The sequence below is a fragment of the Myodes glareolus genome, chromosome 12, assembly GCF_982192425.1.
Source record: "Myodes glareolus chromosome 12, mMyoGla1.1, whole genome shotgun sequence".
NCBI lineage: Eukaryota > Metazoa > Chordata > Mammalia > Rodentia > Cricetidae > Myodes > Myodes glareolus.
The window spans coordinates 44,660,313-44,675,078 of NC_142037.1; the positions used below are offsets into that span (position 1 = coordinate 44,660,313).

At 43.4% G+C, this 14,766-nt stretch overlaps 1 protein-coding gene across 3 annotated transcripts in view; it reads right to left on the bottom strand.

The window, feature by feature from the left end:
• The window catches only part of Naa16 (N-alpha-acetyltransferase 16, NatA auxiliary subunit), a 59,067-nt gene extending 55,690 nt beyond the window's left edge, over positions 1 to 3,377 (bottom strand). For 2 of the 3 annotated variants that reach the window (XM_085698295.2, XM_048421828.3), the window contains exon 1: positions 3,216 to 3,376. In XM_085698295.2, the coding sequence (XP_085554421.2) occupies positions 3,216 to 3,269 (54 nt within the window). In that variant the 5' untranslated portion in view covers positions 3,270 to 3,376. Of the gene's footprint in view, positions 1 to 3,215 lie in introns of all 3 variants that reach the window. The other variant, XM_048421829.3, reaches the window with a different exon arrangement.
• Positions 3,378 to 14,766: the final 11,389 nt, after the last annotated feature.

Sequence of the window (14,766 nt, forward strand, 5' to 3'; positions counted from 1 at the left end):
TTGACACACCTTCGAACAACTGATCTTTGGTAAAGAGGCAAAAAATATCAAATGGAAAAAAGAAAGCATATTTAACAAGTGGTGCTGGCATAACTGGATATCAACATGTAAAAAAATGAAAATAGACCCATATCTATCACCATGCACAAAACTCAAGTCCAAATGGATCAAAGACCTCAACATAAAGCCAGACACACTGAACCTCATAGAAGACAAACTGGGAAGTACACTTGAACACATTGGCACAGGGAAGCACTTCCTAAATAGAACCCCAGCAGCACAGACACTGAGAGAAACAACTAATAAATGGGACCTCCTGAAACTGAAAAGCTTCTGTAAAGCAAAGGACATGGTCAACAAGACAAAATGACAGCCTACAGAATGGGAAAAGTGCTTCACTAATCCCACATCAGACAGAGATACTTAACACTCCGTAAGACAACTTACAGAGCTGGTCCTCTCCTATCTTTCCATAGGTTCCAGGGATTGAACTCTGGTCCTTAGGTTTGCATGGCAATTGTTTAATCTGCTGAGCCATCTCACTGCCCCTCCATTCTGTTTTCTGGACTAGCAATGCCTACCATTACCAAAAACAATGAGCAAGGGTTTTCTACATTTTCTCTACATCCTTGTCAGCACTTCTTTTGTCTTTCTAATCGTATTTGGTTTTGTAAGAATTCCTTTAAAATAGTGTTATTATCTCACTTTACCAATGTGGAAAAGTAAACCTCTGAACACACACACACAAACTTACCTTTGCTGCAAAGTGTGGTCCAGCTACAAAGACTATCACTCATCTGACACTAACACAAAAATGATCTATATCTCCAATCACACAGGCCAGGCTAAGTGCATATTTTATCTCTCCACCTTCCCATCAATTATACTGTTCAGACTAGGTGTCCTATCTCTCAGATTCAAGCTTTCCCACACCCTAGGACCACTGTACTGTGTTCCTTTCAACTGAAACGTCCTTCCTCCCATCTTCCTTCGGCTGTTTGTGATCTAAGTCACACGTCACCTACCTGAGCATGCTACTCTGTCAGTCTCCCACCCTCTGCCTACCCTCACTATCCATTACTGTTCCATCGGCTACCCAGTGCTATCATCCTCTGTCTCCGGCATTCTTATTTATCCACTATCTGTCTTAGTCACCATCTTGTGAGCGCTAGGACAATGGAAATCTTGTCTCGGTTTCCTTATGCTGGACAGTTAAGAGCTGCTCAGTAAGACCATCCTCCTAAATTCAAAGCAAAATGGCACCAAAGGCATAGCTAATTCTTGCAGCAGAGATTGGATGTAGAGGTGGTAAAGACTTCATTTTTCCTGATTGGCTCTGGGGTGAGAACTGAGTGGTTGGAAGACAAAAGTAACTGGGAAAGAAAAAAAAAAAGACTGAGACACATGAATATATTACCTATCCTGAAAGTAAGAGTGTGTGTGTGTGTGTGTGTGTATCAATAAACATGTGACCAAGCCTGGTGGCTCATGCTCCTTCCCTACAATCAAACAAGCCCATCCCTTAGGAAGTCGAGACAAATGGATTGCCATGAGTTCAAGGCTGGCCTAGATTACACAGTGAACGCCACCATGGGCTAGAGTGAAACTCTGAAACCTATTCTCAAAGTAAATAAAATAAAATAGAGCCAATGAATGGCTTAGTAAAGATGCTTGGCACCAGGGCTGACAACCTGAGTTTGATCCTGGAAACCCGTATGAAAGAAGCAACCGACTCCTGCAGGTTGTCCTCTTGACCTCTACAAACGCCATGGCATCACACAAACAAATGAACTCAAAGCTTTTTAAGGTCCAACTCTGTCTACAGAGGAACAGTTGACAAACGACAAAGAGAAATAGTGGGGATATACAGAAGCAAAAGGAACTACTGAGGAAGAGTGTTCGGCTACAGCAACAAAAGGAGTGAACATTTTTTTATTTGCCCAGCATGCTTCACTATTAACCTGAAAAGCTCCGTAACAAACTGAGATTTGAGATTTTCATCACTAGATGTGGTATCCAAAACTAATCCCAGCGCTCTCTACACAAGTGCAGAAGATGAGTTCAAGATCACCTCTGGCTGGAATTCAGGGCTAACCTGAGCTATGTGAGGCCCTGGCTTCCAAACCTTCCCCGCAAGCTCCCTATCGACTACGTTACCATTGTTAAAGACTCTCAATACTAAACAAGAAGTTTCTACTGGCTTGAATCTGAACTACTTACTACTGTAAATTTTTTGTCAGGTGATGGCAATATACTACTCTATGATTGGTATTTTACTTCGAGTAAAGCTGACCAACAGCTAACTCCTATGCATGTGCTCTCAATATAAATTCACCCTTAAGCCTACAAGCTTGTTATGGAAGTATCACGTTTTCAAATTTAAAAGGCAGATTACAGCTATTAACTCATATTCGTTTATAAATCTTCGACCCCCAGGGCATACTGGAAAATATAAAGGCATGTCACATCTTGGAAAAAAAAGTGAAGGTGCCAAGGTGGCAGATATGCTGGCACGCATCCCAGAGAAAATTTGTCCAGGCAACCAAATGCCTTTTATTCCAGAACTCGGGAGGCAGAAACAGGCGGATCTCTCTAAATGCTAGGCTAGTTTTGTCGACACTGAATTCCGGGCCTGCCAGGGCTCCATAGTAAGCCTGTTTGAAGAAAAATCTAAAAATAAAACCGAACCTTTCTTGGCTTGGCATCGGTCTGCCTTGACCAAGGAAGGTTATTATTTGGGCTTGTTTCAAAGCCACGTAAACGGTCTCAAGTGCAAAGCCAGTCTCTGCAGCTCTCATCACTCGGGCGAGTTAGAAGCAAGAGTTTCTGGCAAGTCAGCTCCCAAACGGGGCAACCACACACAAGCAAACTCTCCAGCACAATGGCACTGACTCCCGAGGACCGCGGGCTCAATCCCCGTACCCCCAACAGCGGTCACCCGCTCCCGACTAGGTCTGGGGTGCACCGTGCCCCCGCCTGGCCCCGAAGCAGCCTGGAGGGGCATCTAGGAGGGGATGCACCGAGCCTAGAGTCGCAGAGGTCAGGCGCCCAGACGCCGGGACCCCAGCGCCAAGGCCAGGAAGTTTCTGGAAAGCGCCCGCCGTGGGGACGGAGGCTGCGGAGGCGGCGCGTGGGGGCGGGGAGCCGCGGGGGAGCCCGGCGCGGAGGTAAACAAAGCGCGCCGAGGTCGGGTGGGTCGCTGCCCCGCCGCTCACCAGCACGCGCTTGAAGAGGGCGCTCTCCTTGGGCGGCAGCTGCACGCTGGGCATCGCGGCGGCGGGGAAGGCCTGCTGGCTCGAGCGGCCGCTACCCGGACCGCGGGTTACCTCAGTGCCACGCCGCGGGAACAGAACACAGCGCACTCCAGCGGGCGGCCCGGGAGGGAATCCCGTGCGCGCCAAGATGGCAGCCAGGGCCCGCCCCCCTGGCCGCGCATGCGCAGACTCACGACTGGGAGGCAGGCAGGTGCCTAGTCCTTGGGTTGCGCGCCAGGTGGGAGCAAGGCACTGGCTTCTGCCAACACCTCAAGGCCAAACCACTCGCGTACCTTTACTTCTGGACAGTGTTCATCGCACCCTGGTTGTTAGGTTTCTCTCCTAGATAATGTACTTTTTTTTTCCGAGTTAACTTTTATTCTTTTGTGCAGTTGATACTCTTGATTTAGAATCAATTTTCATGCCTGTTCTTGCCTTTTTAAAATGACTCGGAAAAGAAGCCTTATCTTTTCGGTGAATATCAAAGTAGTGACCGTGACTTAAGCGGGGACGTGGGCAGACCTTGAATGATGGAGCTGATGTGAAAGTCCCTTTCAAAAGTGAACGTCAATAAAAATTAAACCTATACTCACAGCACTTGGCGACAAAGGCAGGAGGATGGCCTAAATTAAAGACCGAACTTAGTGTACTTAGTGAATTCTGGGTAAGGGAAAGAGTAGGAAGGAGAAAGAAAATAATTTCACAGTGTAGGGCACCCAACATTTTCGGAAAGAATTAAGTGTTTTTATTGTTCCACGGATCCATAGTTCCTCCAGTCTGCTGCTTCTTTCTCCAGATAAGCCACCCAATAATTGGAGAAGCGGTACACAACCCTAGAATGTTCCAGGGACAATTTGTTTCTCTGGAGCTTTGGAGCCTGTCCTGGAACTAGTTCTTGTAGACCAGGCCGGCCTTGAACTCACAGAGATCTGCCTGCCTCTGCCTCCCGAGTGCCGGGATTAAAAGTGTGTGCCACCACTGCCCAGCGAGATGGCTCAAATGTTAAGAGCACTGGCTGTTCTTCCAAAGGTTCTGAGTTCTATTCCCAGCGACCACTTGGTGGTTCACAACCATTTACAATGAAATCTGGTGCCCTCTTCTGACATGCAAGCGTACATGCAAGCAGAACAATATACATAATAAATCTTAAAAAAAAAAGTTAAAAAAGACATCATGTACCTAAATACAGATAGACATATGTGACAAGGACCATAATACAGAAAATGTTGGTTTAGTATTAAGATTATGTAAACATTACGTATACATATTTAAATGCATTCTGAATTCTAGTTTCTTATTTGTGAGACTATGAGGTACTTGATAACTTCATTTAACAGACTATAAGGAGAACAGGGATGGTGCTATCTTCCCTGAGTTGGAGGGAAGAAAATATCATAGAAGACTTGAAAAATAGGAAAAGACACTATCTGCAATTGACATCTTCTCGCAAAGGAAAAATTAGTTTTCTCCAATGCAGTCTCACTGGGTATATTATCCACAATTAGGGCCAGGGCTCCATGCCCATCTTTAGATGACCAACACAAAACTAGCTCAATGATATTTTTGTAGACTTTTTGTCTCATATTGCTTTGTTTGGAGGGGGTTTTTTTTTTGGTTTTTTTGGTTTTTTGGTCTTACTGTTCTTTTTCTTCTAGTCTACAGTTTCTGGGTTGTGTTTTTAATGGGTTTTGTTTGTATGTGTATTTAGGGGGTTTTCTTTTGTTTGTTTGGTTTTCTAATTCTGATTTGTTATTTTTGTCTGCCTGTTTTCTAAAGAGGGAGAAAAAAGGGGTATGGAGTTGGGTGGGTAAGGAGGTGTTTGAATCTGGGAGGAGTCGGGAGGGGATGTGTGACCAGAATATATATTACATGGAAAATTTTTCAATAAAAAAATAAAATAGGAAGGGAGATATATATAGGCAGCACTAATCGGGATATACACATACATAGTGGGGTATGTGTATATACATATATATGTTAAAGATGAAGATGACATGAAGCTGCGATGGAAACATGTTAGAGGGGGAAGTGACCCGTGGATATGGTCAATGCATTGTGTACATATAGGAAATTCTCAATAAATAAAGATATATTTTGAAAGAAATACAGGGTCAAGACGATGACTCAGTAGTCTTTGCTCTTGCAAAGGCCTGAGTCGCATTCCTAAGAGCCGTATCTGGCGGTTCACAACCTCCTGTAACTACAGCTGCAGGGAGTCATGGCCTCTTCTGGGCTCCTTGGTCACCTGCATTTACATGTATACACACACACACACACACACACACACACACACACACACACTTGTTATGTATATTTCTTAAGAGCCTCTCTGCCAACACAAACAATTCCAATCAGACCAAATTAGACCCAATAAAAGATGCCCACGTTTAATGCAGGGCTCCCGGGTGGCACCAGGAAAGCATGGTGATGGGGAGAGACCACGGGTTCCTTTTCTGGGTGGCTGCCTAACTAGCCTGTGGGAGTGGTCCTGACCCTCCCTTGCGAGGGGTCAGCTCTTGGCTGGCTTTCCAGGAGGTGGAGTCTAGACCAAGGCAACTCCCAAGGGGGTGGGGCTTGAAATGGAGTTTCCTGCTCCATTCCTGCTCCATTGGTGCTCCAAGGATGGGTGTCAGGGTCTGGGGTGACACTTTCATTCAAGCAACACTCACAGGCTATTCAAACTAAAGCCCAGCTTGAAAGCACACATATTTAATCCTAGCACTTAGCAGACTGGTCTGTGAAGTTGAAGCCACCTTCTTCTATACAGCTAGTTCCCGGCTATCCAGGGCTACACAGTAAGACACTCTCTCAAAATAATAATTAATAATAATAATAACAGTAATTCTTTAGAAATGTAAATAAACTAGGAAGGAATTGCTATTAAAGATGGATCCCACTGATAGTTCAGGAAATAACTGCAATCATGGCATTGCATGAAATTAAAAACCTTCATCAGAGCAAATAAAACAATCAGCAGAGGGGTGAAAACCTGAAGAATGGAAGAGAAATCTTTGCTAATTATACATAGTCAGTTAATAGACAGTTCTCAGAGGAAGAAAATAACCAATACGTATATGAAAAAGTATCCACCGCATGGCTGTCAAGAAAAATATAAATTACAACTGCATTTGAGGCACACAGGCATAGGGAAACCTTAACAACCTTGTGACACCCCTCAGCTTGAGTGCCGCATATGCACCCCCTTCCCAGAAAGGCATTTGGCAACTCCACTGAACTGCAAGTACACCCCACTTCAAACAATGAAGTGAGTGTTTTCCTTGGCAACTCCATGGCAGTGCCCCATTTTCCAAATATGGCTCAGAACATATCTGAGACTAGGAGATGGGGGTGCTGAGCCAGTTCAACTGGTTTGATTTTCATGCATAGTAATGTGTACTCAGGGGCACAGGTAGATTGCTAGGGGGAAACTCTATTTATCATCTTATACCTCTGTATAATTGAAAGTACATCTAAGTAATTTCAGAGACAACATGGGAATGGACGTGCATAATACAGGAAAACTTATGTAATCCAAGCTTTTCAATCAAAAGAGAATGGTTCATACCCAACCCTTAGCAATCAGCTCACCCTAGACCCCACCAAGGTAGCCTCAAACAATAACTGACATGCTTGAGAACTCCAGTCCCACGAACCTGCTCATTTGCGGGGAATCTGATGCATGCTATTGCTTTGCTTCTAAATAGAGGTTTCTGCTTCTGCAGGAACTTCTTCAACTCTCTGAGCAAAATGCCAAAATCCTGCAAAGACCCGGTCCAGACACAGACCCTCTCACAACACACTGAGATTCCATTTTGCTGTTATCCAGGAAACAAATGACAACAAATGCCGGCAAGGAACCCTGCTACACTGCTGGTAGGAATTTAGCCTAATCCAGATTAGTGTCAACCTTCAAGTGACGGAATCTGGGGTGGAAGATGAGCCCCTGGCTACGGCTGTGGAAGATTATCTTGATGAGGTCATCGCTGTGGGCGGCACCATTCCCAGGGCTGTGATCCTGGTTGTATAAAATAAAGAGATCTAGCTGAGCACTAGCAAAAAAGCTTGTACTAATGGTTCTCTGTTCTTGATTGTCAGCGTGATAGGACCAGCTCCCTCGAGCTCCTGCGCAGTGAGTTCCCCAGTATAATGGACTGTGACCTGGAACTGCAAGGCAAAAAACAACGCCTTTTCTCCCTTAACTCGCCTTTGCCAGAGTATTTTATCACGGTAATGACAAAACAAAAATCAAACAAGCAAACAAACCAAGAATACTAGGATACCACTGTAGAAATCAATATGGAGGAGTCTTGAAAAACAAAAAAACCCTCTGATGTAATCTACTTATATAAGTCCGACATATACACCTGAAGGGGGTCTAGGCACACAACAGGTATAACCTGAATAGCCATTGTCACACTATCTACAATAGTCAAGACATAGAAGCAGCACCAGTCAACAAATAAACGGGTGAAGAAATGTAGCATGAGCTGGGCGGTGGTGGCGCACACCTTTAATCCCAGCACTTGGGAGGCAGAGATAGGCGGATCTCTGTGAGTTCGAGGCCAGCATGGTCTACAAGAGCTAGTTCCAGGACAGGCTCCAAAAGTACAGAGAAATCCTGTCTCAAAAAACAAACAAAACAAAAAAAGAAAAGAAATGTACACATTTATTCAGCTGAATAGAAAATGAAATTACACCACTTACAAGAAAAGGATAGGAATGGAGATCACGTTATGTGAAATATTAGACTCAAAAAGACAAAAGGAGGTCTGGTGCTTTCTTCTGGCATGCAGGAATACATGCAGACAGAACACTACAGTATACATGATAAATATATAGGCCGGGCAGTGGTAGCACATGCCTTTAATCCCAGCACTTGGGAGGCAGAGGCAGGCGGATCTCTGTGAATTCGAGGCCAGCCTGGTCTACAAGAGCTAGTTCCAGGACAGGCTCCAAAGCCACAGAGAAACCCTGTCTTGAAGAACCAAATGATAATAATAATAATAATAAAACTGAAAAAAAAATAAAGAGAAAGAAAGCAATAAGGGAACAAGAGAGGATAATGGAGAAGGGAAACACACGCCACATATGTTTTCTCATATGCAGAACCTAGGTTTAAAAACAGACATATATGTGTATGTGTGTATGTGTGTATATACATATATGTGTGTGTACATATGACGTGAGAGCAGAATGGTGACTATTGAGAAGGAAGGGGCCAGTGGGAAGAGGGAGGCAGGCAAAGGAGATACTGAGGATATGAGTATGAGCAAAATACAGTAATGTTAATGCATGCAAATATCATAAAAAAACTTTTTAATTCTTACTAGGGAAAGGTAACTACAATAATTGCAGGTCTAACTGGAAAAAAGTGGGATGGGGCTAAAGATGGGCTCCTGTTTCCTCTACAGAAAATAGACATAGCTAGCAATTAGACAGGAAGTAGATAAGAAGGACCACATTGCATGCTTGGCTAAGTTGCACGTAAACTGGTGGCAGACACTGCCATGGTGCCCTCACAGCCAACATCCTTCCACAGACTCAATGACTCATCGTTCACTAGGGCTTTACTAATGTCTGAAAATTACTCAGCTCCCAATTTATTAGCATCCTCAAGAGTAAAGGGTTCCTCTTGGGAAGACTGATGCTCCGGTGAAAAGGTTGGGCCCTCCTTTGACTCTCAGAGGATATTCCTCTGGAACGTACCTGAGCTAAGTCAAGACATTTGGCCTCTCTTCACGGCCTGATTTAAAATGGCCATGACATTTTTTAAGAGAAGCCTAGGCTGGGAGCACGTGCTTGTAATAATAGCACTGGAAAGTCAAGGGCAATAGGATTACAGGTTCAAGGCCAGCCTTGCTATGTAGTGAGAACCTATCTTTTTATCAAGGGGGATAGGGAGGAGGCTACAGGAAACAGGAAAAGGATCAGCCTGTAAGCATAAGAACCCAAGTTCACTCCTCAGAACCCATGTTTAAAAATAAAACAAAACCAAAAAAGAAAAAAAGAAAACACCAGGCAGAACTGAGGAGATGACCAGCAATCAAATGCTAGCTCTTCCAGAGGACCAGAGTATAGTTCCCTGCACTCAGCAACCACCTCTCACTCCAGATCCAGAGGACCCAACACTCACTCTAGTCTCCTCAGGCACCTGAATATGTCAGCGTGCACGCATACACACACACACACACACACACACACACACACACACGCACACACGCACACCCCAAAATTAGGAGCAAATCCCTCCAGGCTAGCCTAACCTACCTGGTGAGCTCTGGTCCAGTGAAAGATCTTTTCTTAAAACCCAAGATGGACAGCTCCTGAGTAACACCACTAATGTTGCCTTCTGGCCTCCACACACAGGCACACCTAATCGTGTGTGTGTGCATGCACGCACACACACAGGTACACACTCATGAACACAGAAAAGTTAAATTACATGAAAAAGGTAGTCGTACAAAATAATTTCGGAGAATTTTCTGGTTATGGAAAGTGTCCTATGGTTTCATCCAGCCTACTCACTATAGATCATTAACTACTTCAGCTTTGTGTGGTGGCTGCCAAGCCTTCACCTTCATTCCTCATGGTTTTCCCCACCTTCCATCCAGGCAGCTCATGCTGGTTCCTCATTTGCGTTTTGCCAGCAGTCACCACTTCCAGTTTCTCCACCTCAGCCTCTCCCAGGTCAGCCTACGAAAGAAACCTAGCATCCCAAACACTGGGGGGTAAGGTAATTACTGTTGGACCTCGTAGTTGGACCAACTAAAGTCCAACTACGAGGAGGAAGACCAGCTCTCACACCACAGTTGATGTAAAAGCATGAGGATTTTATTATTTCTGTCATGATAGGGTCTTTCAGCATTCGAGAAGCCAGGAAGACCCTGCATGGCTGGTACAGGCTACTTTTAAAGCAAAAAGCCACAGAAAAAAGTGAAGAGTCTGGGGATTGTTCTTTAACTATTATGATTGGCTTATTTAAAGGGCTATTACCAATAATTGGCTGGAGAGCAGTTGCCAGATCAGATGAGGTAAGAGCAAACATTTAAGGGTTACTTTGCCCCTTTCCCAGGGACTGAGCCAAAACATCTGTGAACATCTGTGGGTTATCTTGTCCCAATTTTAGGAAAGGAGCTCTATTTGGAGAACACTCATAAGGACTCAGGGAGATGGAAAGTTCCAAACATTTTGGTACGTGCATGTGTAGTTGTTAGGTCCTTGGTTCCCAGGGGAGGGGGGCACTACTGCTGAGAAATGGCCTCAGAGTTGTCAAAAATGGCTTTAGAGTTATCCTAGAGTTTTGCCATTACAGATACTCAAATTTGCCAGGCAGTGGTAGCATGTCTTTAATCCCAGCCCTTGGGAGACAGAGATAGGTAGATCTCTGTGAGTTCGAGGCCAGCCTGGTCTACAGAGATAATTCCAGGACAGGCATCAAAGCTAGAGAAAGCCTGTCTCAAAAAACCAAAAACCAGCCAACAAACAAACAAACAAACAAATCCCTCAAATTTACCATTGTCTTCATCTCTCTTCCTTGCCTATCTTAGTTGTTTACACTATGGTGGGGTAGGAAGGCAGAATTAAAAACCAAACAAAAACCTCCACTCATTGTGTTGCTGGCCATTCTAAGCCCAAATCTTAGAATATATAAATGATATAACCTCAGCACAACCAGAGAGCCTAAATGAAACAGTGGCTGTAATTTTATTACTGGCTTCCTGTTTTGTCTGGAACAAATCTTATTTCTAGGAAATGGAGTTACAACATTATTGTAATCTGCTTTACAGTAGGGCTATATGAATACAATGCTTAGTCATTTCAAAGCCAAAATTAAAAGAAAAATGTTGTGCAAATCAGAGTTCAGTGTTTCACAGAAAGAAAACCCGATCCTGTTTGGGAGCATCTGGGATTTCCAGCTAAGCGCTCTTTCCTGGAGCTTCCGACAGAATGAACCTCCTGTAGACTCATGCATTAAGTAAAATAACGGCAGTATCTGTGACGGGAGCCTCAAAAGCTCCCAGTTCATTTTTATGTACGTCATATAGACCGTGATATTCTTTGTTATGCCTCGTAGAGCGAAGGAAGACAGAGTTATTGAAGAAGGATGTTTTTCTCTACACCATGCACATATTTTCTGTGACAAGCTAGCATGGTAAAATCCAGGAGTTTCTGACTATTCCCACAATCAGCTGAACCATGCTATTCAAGGCTTATGGGGAGACAACTGTGGTGGTTTGAATGGGAATACTCCTACTCCTGTAGGCTCATGTATTTGAAAACTTGGTTCCCAGTTGTTGGAACTGGTTGGGAAGGTTTGGGAGATGTGGTCTTGTTGGAGGAGGTGTGTTACTGTCATTGGGGGGTGGGACTGGAGGTTTCAAAAGCCCATGTCATTCCTAGTTAGCTCTCACTCTGGCTCGGGGTTGTTGTCTCAACATGTAACCTCTCAGTTACTGCTCCAATGCCATGCCTGAGTGTCTACTGCCATACTCCCCACCATGATGGTCAGGGACTCATCCCCTGAAACTATACACAAGTCCCCAATTAAATATTTCTTTCAAAGTTTGCCTTGGCCATGGTGTCTCTTCACAGCAATAGAAAAGTAATTGAAACAACAACTTGCATATTGCATTCTGCCTGAGATTCTTGGGAGGAGTGGAAACGTGTGGAGGAAGTTAAATCTAGGGGTATATTCTAGAAGGAAACGCTACAGTGCTGGCCCCGTTTCTCTTCCCTTTGCTTCCCAGTTATTATGAAGTGAACAGACTTAAGAACATACTCCCTGCTATGATGGTTTGCCTTGCCACATGCCCCAAAATAAGGCGACCATGAACTGAAACTGTGGAAACCACCACCCTCTGCGATATCAAATTCTTAAGTTCTATGTATGTGTTTTTAAGACAGGGATTCTCTGTTGCCCACGTTGGTCTGACACTATGTAGCCCAGGATAGCCTCTACCTCAGCTTCTGAGTGGTAGAATTTCACATGTGAGTCATCATGCTTGCCTCCTTAAATACAATATGCTTTACTTTGCTCTTCTGCAAACGGGCAAATGGTTTTTTAAGACCGTTGTAGAAATACATGCATTAATAGGTGTAAACCATTTAGAAGAGTGACTAATATATAATAGGTAGAAATAACTACCTTGAAGTATATACTAGCGATGTTAAATATTGTTTTATGTTTGTGGTATGTTAATTTTCTATTTTTCTCCCTTCTTTTCTTTCTTTTTTTTTTTTTAATAAATGTAGAGTTTAGCCAGGCGGTGGTGTCGCACATCTTTATTCCTAGCACTGGAGGCAAAGGCAGGCAGATTTCTGTGAGTTCAAGGCCAGCCTGGCCTACAAGAGCTAGAAGAGCTAGTTCCAGGACAGCTATGGCTGTTACACAGAGATACTCTTGTCTTAAAAAACAAAAACAAAAATAAAGTGGGCTTTAATAAGTATACAGATCAGCTTGTGAAGAAGCTGACCAAGATGCGTAAAGGAGGAGATACAAGTGGCCATCCAATGTTACTATGCGTCATTCTTTTTGCAGAATATTTATTAAGGTTGTTTGACATCAAATTTTTTCATTTGACATTTTAGAAATTCTTTACTGTAAAGATTATCCTTTTGGGAGCTGGAGAGCTGGCTCAGAGGTTAAGAGAACTGGCTGTTCTTTCAGAGGTCCTAATTTCCAGCAACCACATGGTGCCTCACAACCATCTGAAATGAGATCTGGTGCCCTCTCTGGCCTGTAGGCATACATGTAGACAGGACATTGCATACATAATAAATTTTTTAAGAAAGGTTATTTTTTGCTTGATTACAAACAGCAGCCGCAATGATCATTCTGAACCTCCATGCTGGATAAATTTCATTTTTCTTGAGACATATGTTTCTTTCTGAATTTCTGAGGTAATGCGCTTTTGTTTTTATTTTTGTTTTTGATTTTCAAGACAGGGTTTCTCTGGGTAGCTTTGGACACTGTCCTGGAACTCACTCTGTAAACCTGGCTGGCCTTGAACTCACAGACATCCACCTGCCTCTGCCTCCTGAGTGCTGGGGTTAAAGGCATGCACCACCATTACCCGGCTATGTTTTTTTATTATGTCCTCATGCCTGGTAGCCCCTGATATATCAGCAAATCTGGGAATATACTTCCTTTGGAATGCTGTGAAATTATACATGAGAGAGAGGATAGCCCCTCAGATACCAAAGCTTCTGAGGAAGAATCTCTTCTGTCAGAGAACTTTATTAACGGATCACGTGGCTTTACTACTTGCAAGATCGGACTGGCAGAAATAATCTTGCTGTCCATCATGACCCTGGACCCTGGATACCTTTGTAACTTACTATTTTAGCCCAGACTACCACAAACTAATTAAAGTCTTTCCTGCCTCAGCCTCCCGAGTGCTGGGATTATCAGTGTAATCACACCTACTTCTAATTTCGATTTTTTGTGTAAGTGGTCACAACTTAAGAAAATGTCTGCTGTTTTGGACAAGGATAGCAAATGCCTTTAGATCCCAGAGATCGAGGCCAGCCTGGTCTACACACTGAATTCCAGAACAGCCAGAGATACACTAAGAAATTCTATCTAGGACTTCCCCCGCAATCTACTAAAGCCAGAGAAATCGTACATACTTATCTTTGCATTTTTGGGGGGTTGGAATCACAGAGCAATCTTATTACTTAGACAGCAAAGAACTAAATCCTACTGTATTTGCATGTATGGATTTTACCTGTCTTTCTCTCTCTCTCTCTCTCTCTCTCTTTCTTTCTCTCTCTCTCTCTCTCTCTCTCTTTCTTTCTCTCTCTCCCTCTCTCCCTCCCTCCCATTCTTTCTATCTTTTTTTTTTGACACAGGGTCTCATGTAGTTCAAGCTAGCCTTGAGTCCCTCAAAACTTGTGGGCGTAACACTATCTAAAAAGAATCTGTAACTTATAGATATAGTCCCCTATCTTTTGGGTCCTGTTATGAATTTTAAAAATACAAATTTATATAGTTTTATTTACTCATTCTTTTAAACAATACTGACCGAAAGTGTGACAATTAAAATGCAAAATCGCCTAAAAAGTTTTTAAGATTTATTTATTATGTATACAGTGTTCTGCCTGCATGTATGCCTGCACACCAGAAGAGGGCACCAGATCTCATTTTAGATGGTTGTGAGCCACCTTGTGGTTGTTGGGAATTGAATTCTGGACATCTGGAAGAGCAACCAGTGCTCTTAACCTCTGATCCATTTCTCCAGCCTCTCACCTAAGGTTTTTAATGGTTAGAAGAAAAATTCCATTTAAAAAACAAACCCTCTCCCCATCAAAATCCTAGCAAAATTCTTCAAAGACCTTGAAAGAACAGTACTCAACTTCATTTGGAAAAGCAAAAAACCCAGGATAGCCAAAACAATCCTGTGCAATAAAAGAACTTCTGGAGGCATCACAATTTCGGACTTCAAACTCTACTACAAAGCTACAGTACTGAAAACATCCTGGTACTGGCATAAGAACAGACACGAGGACCAAT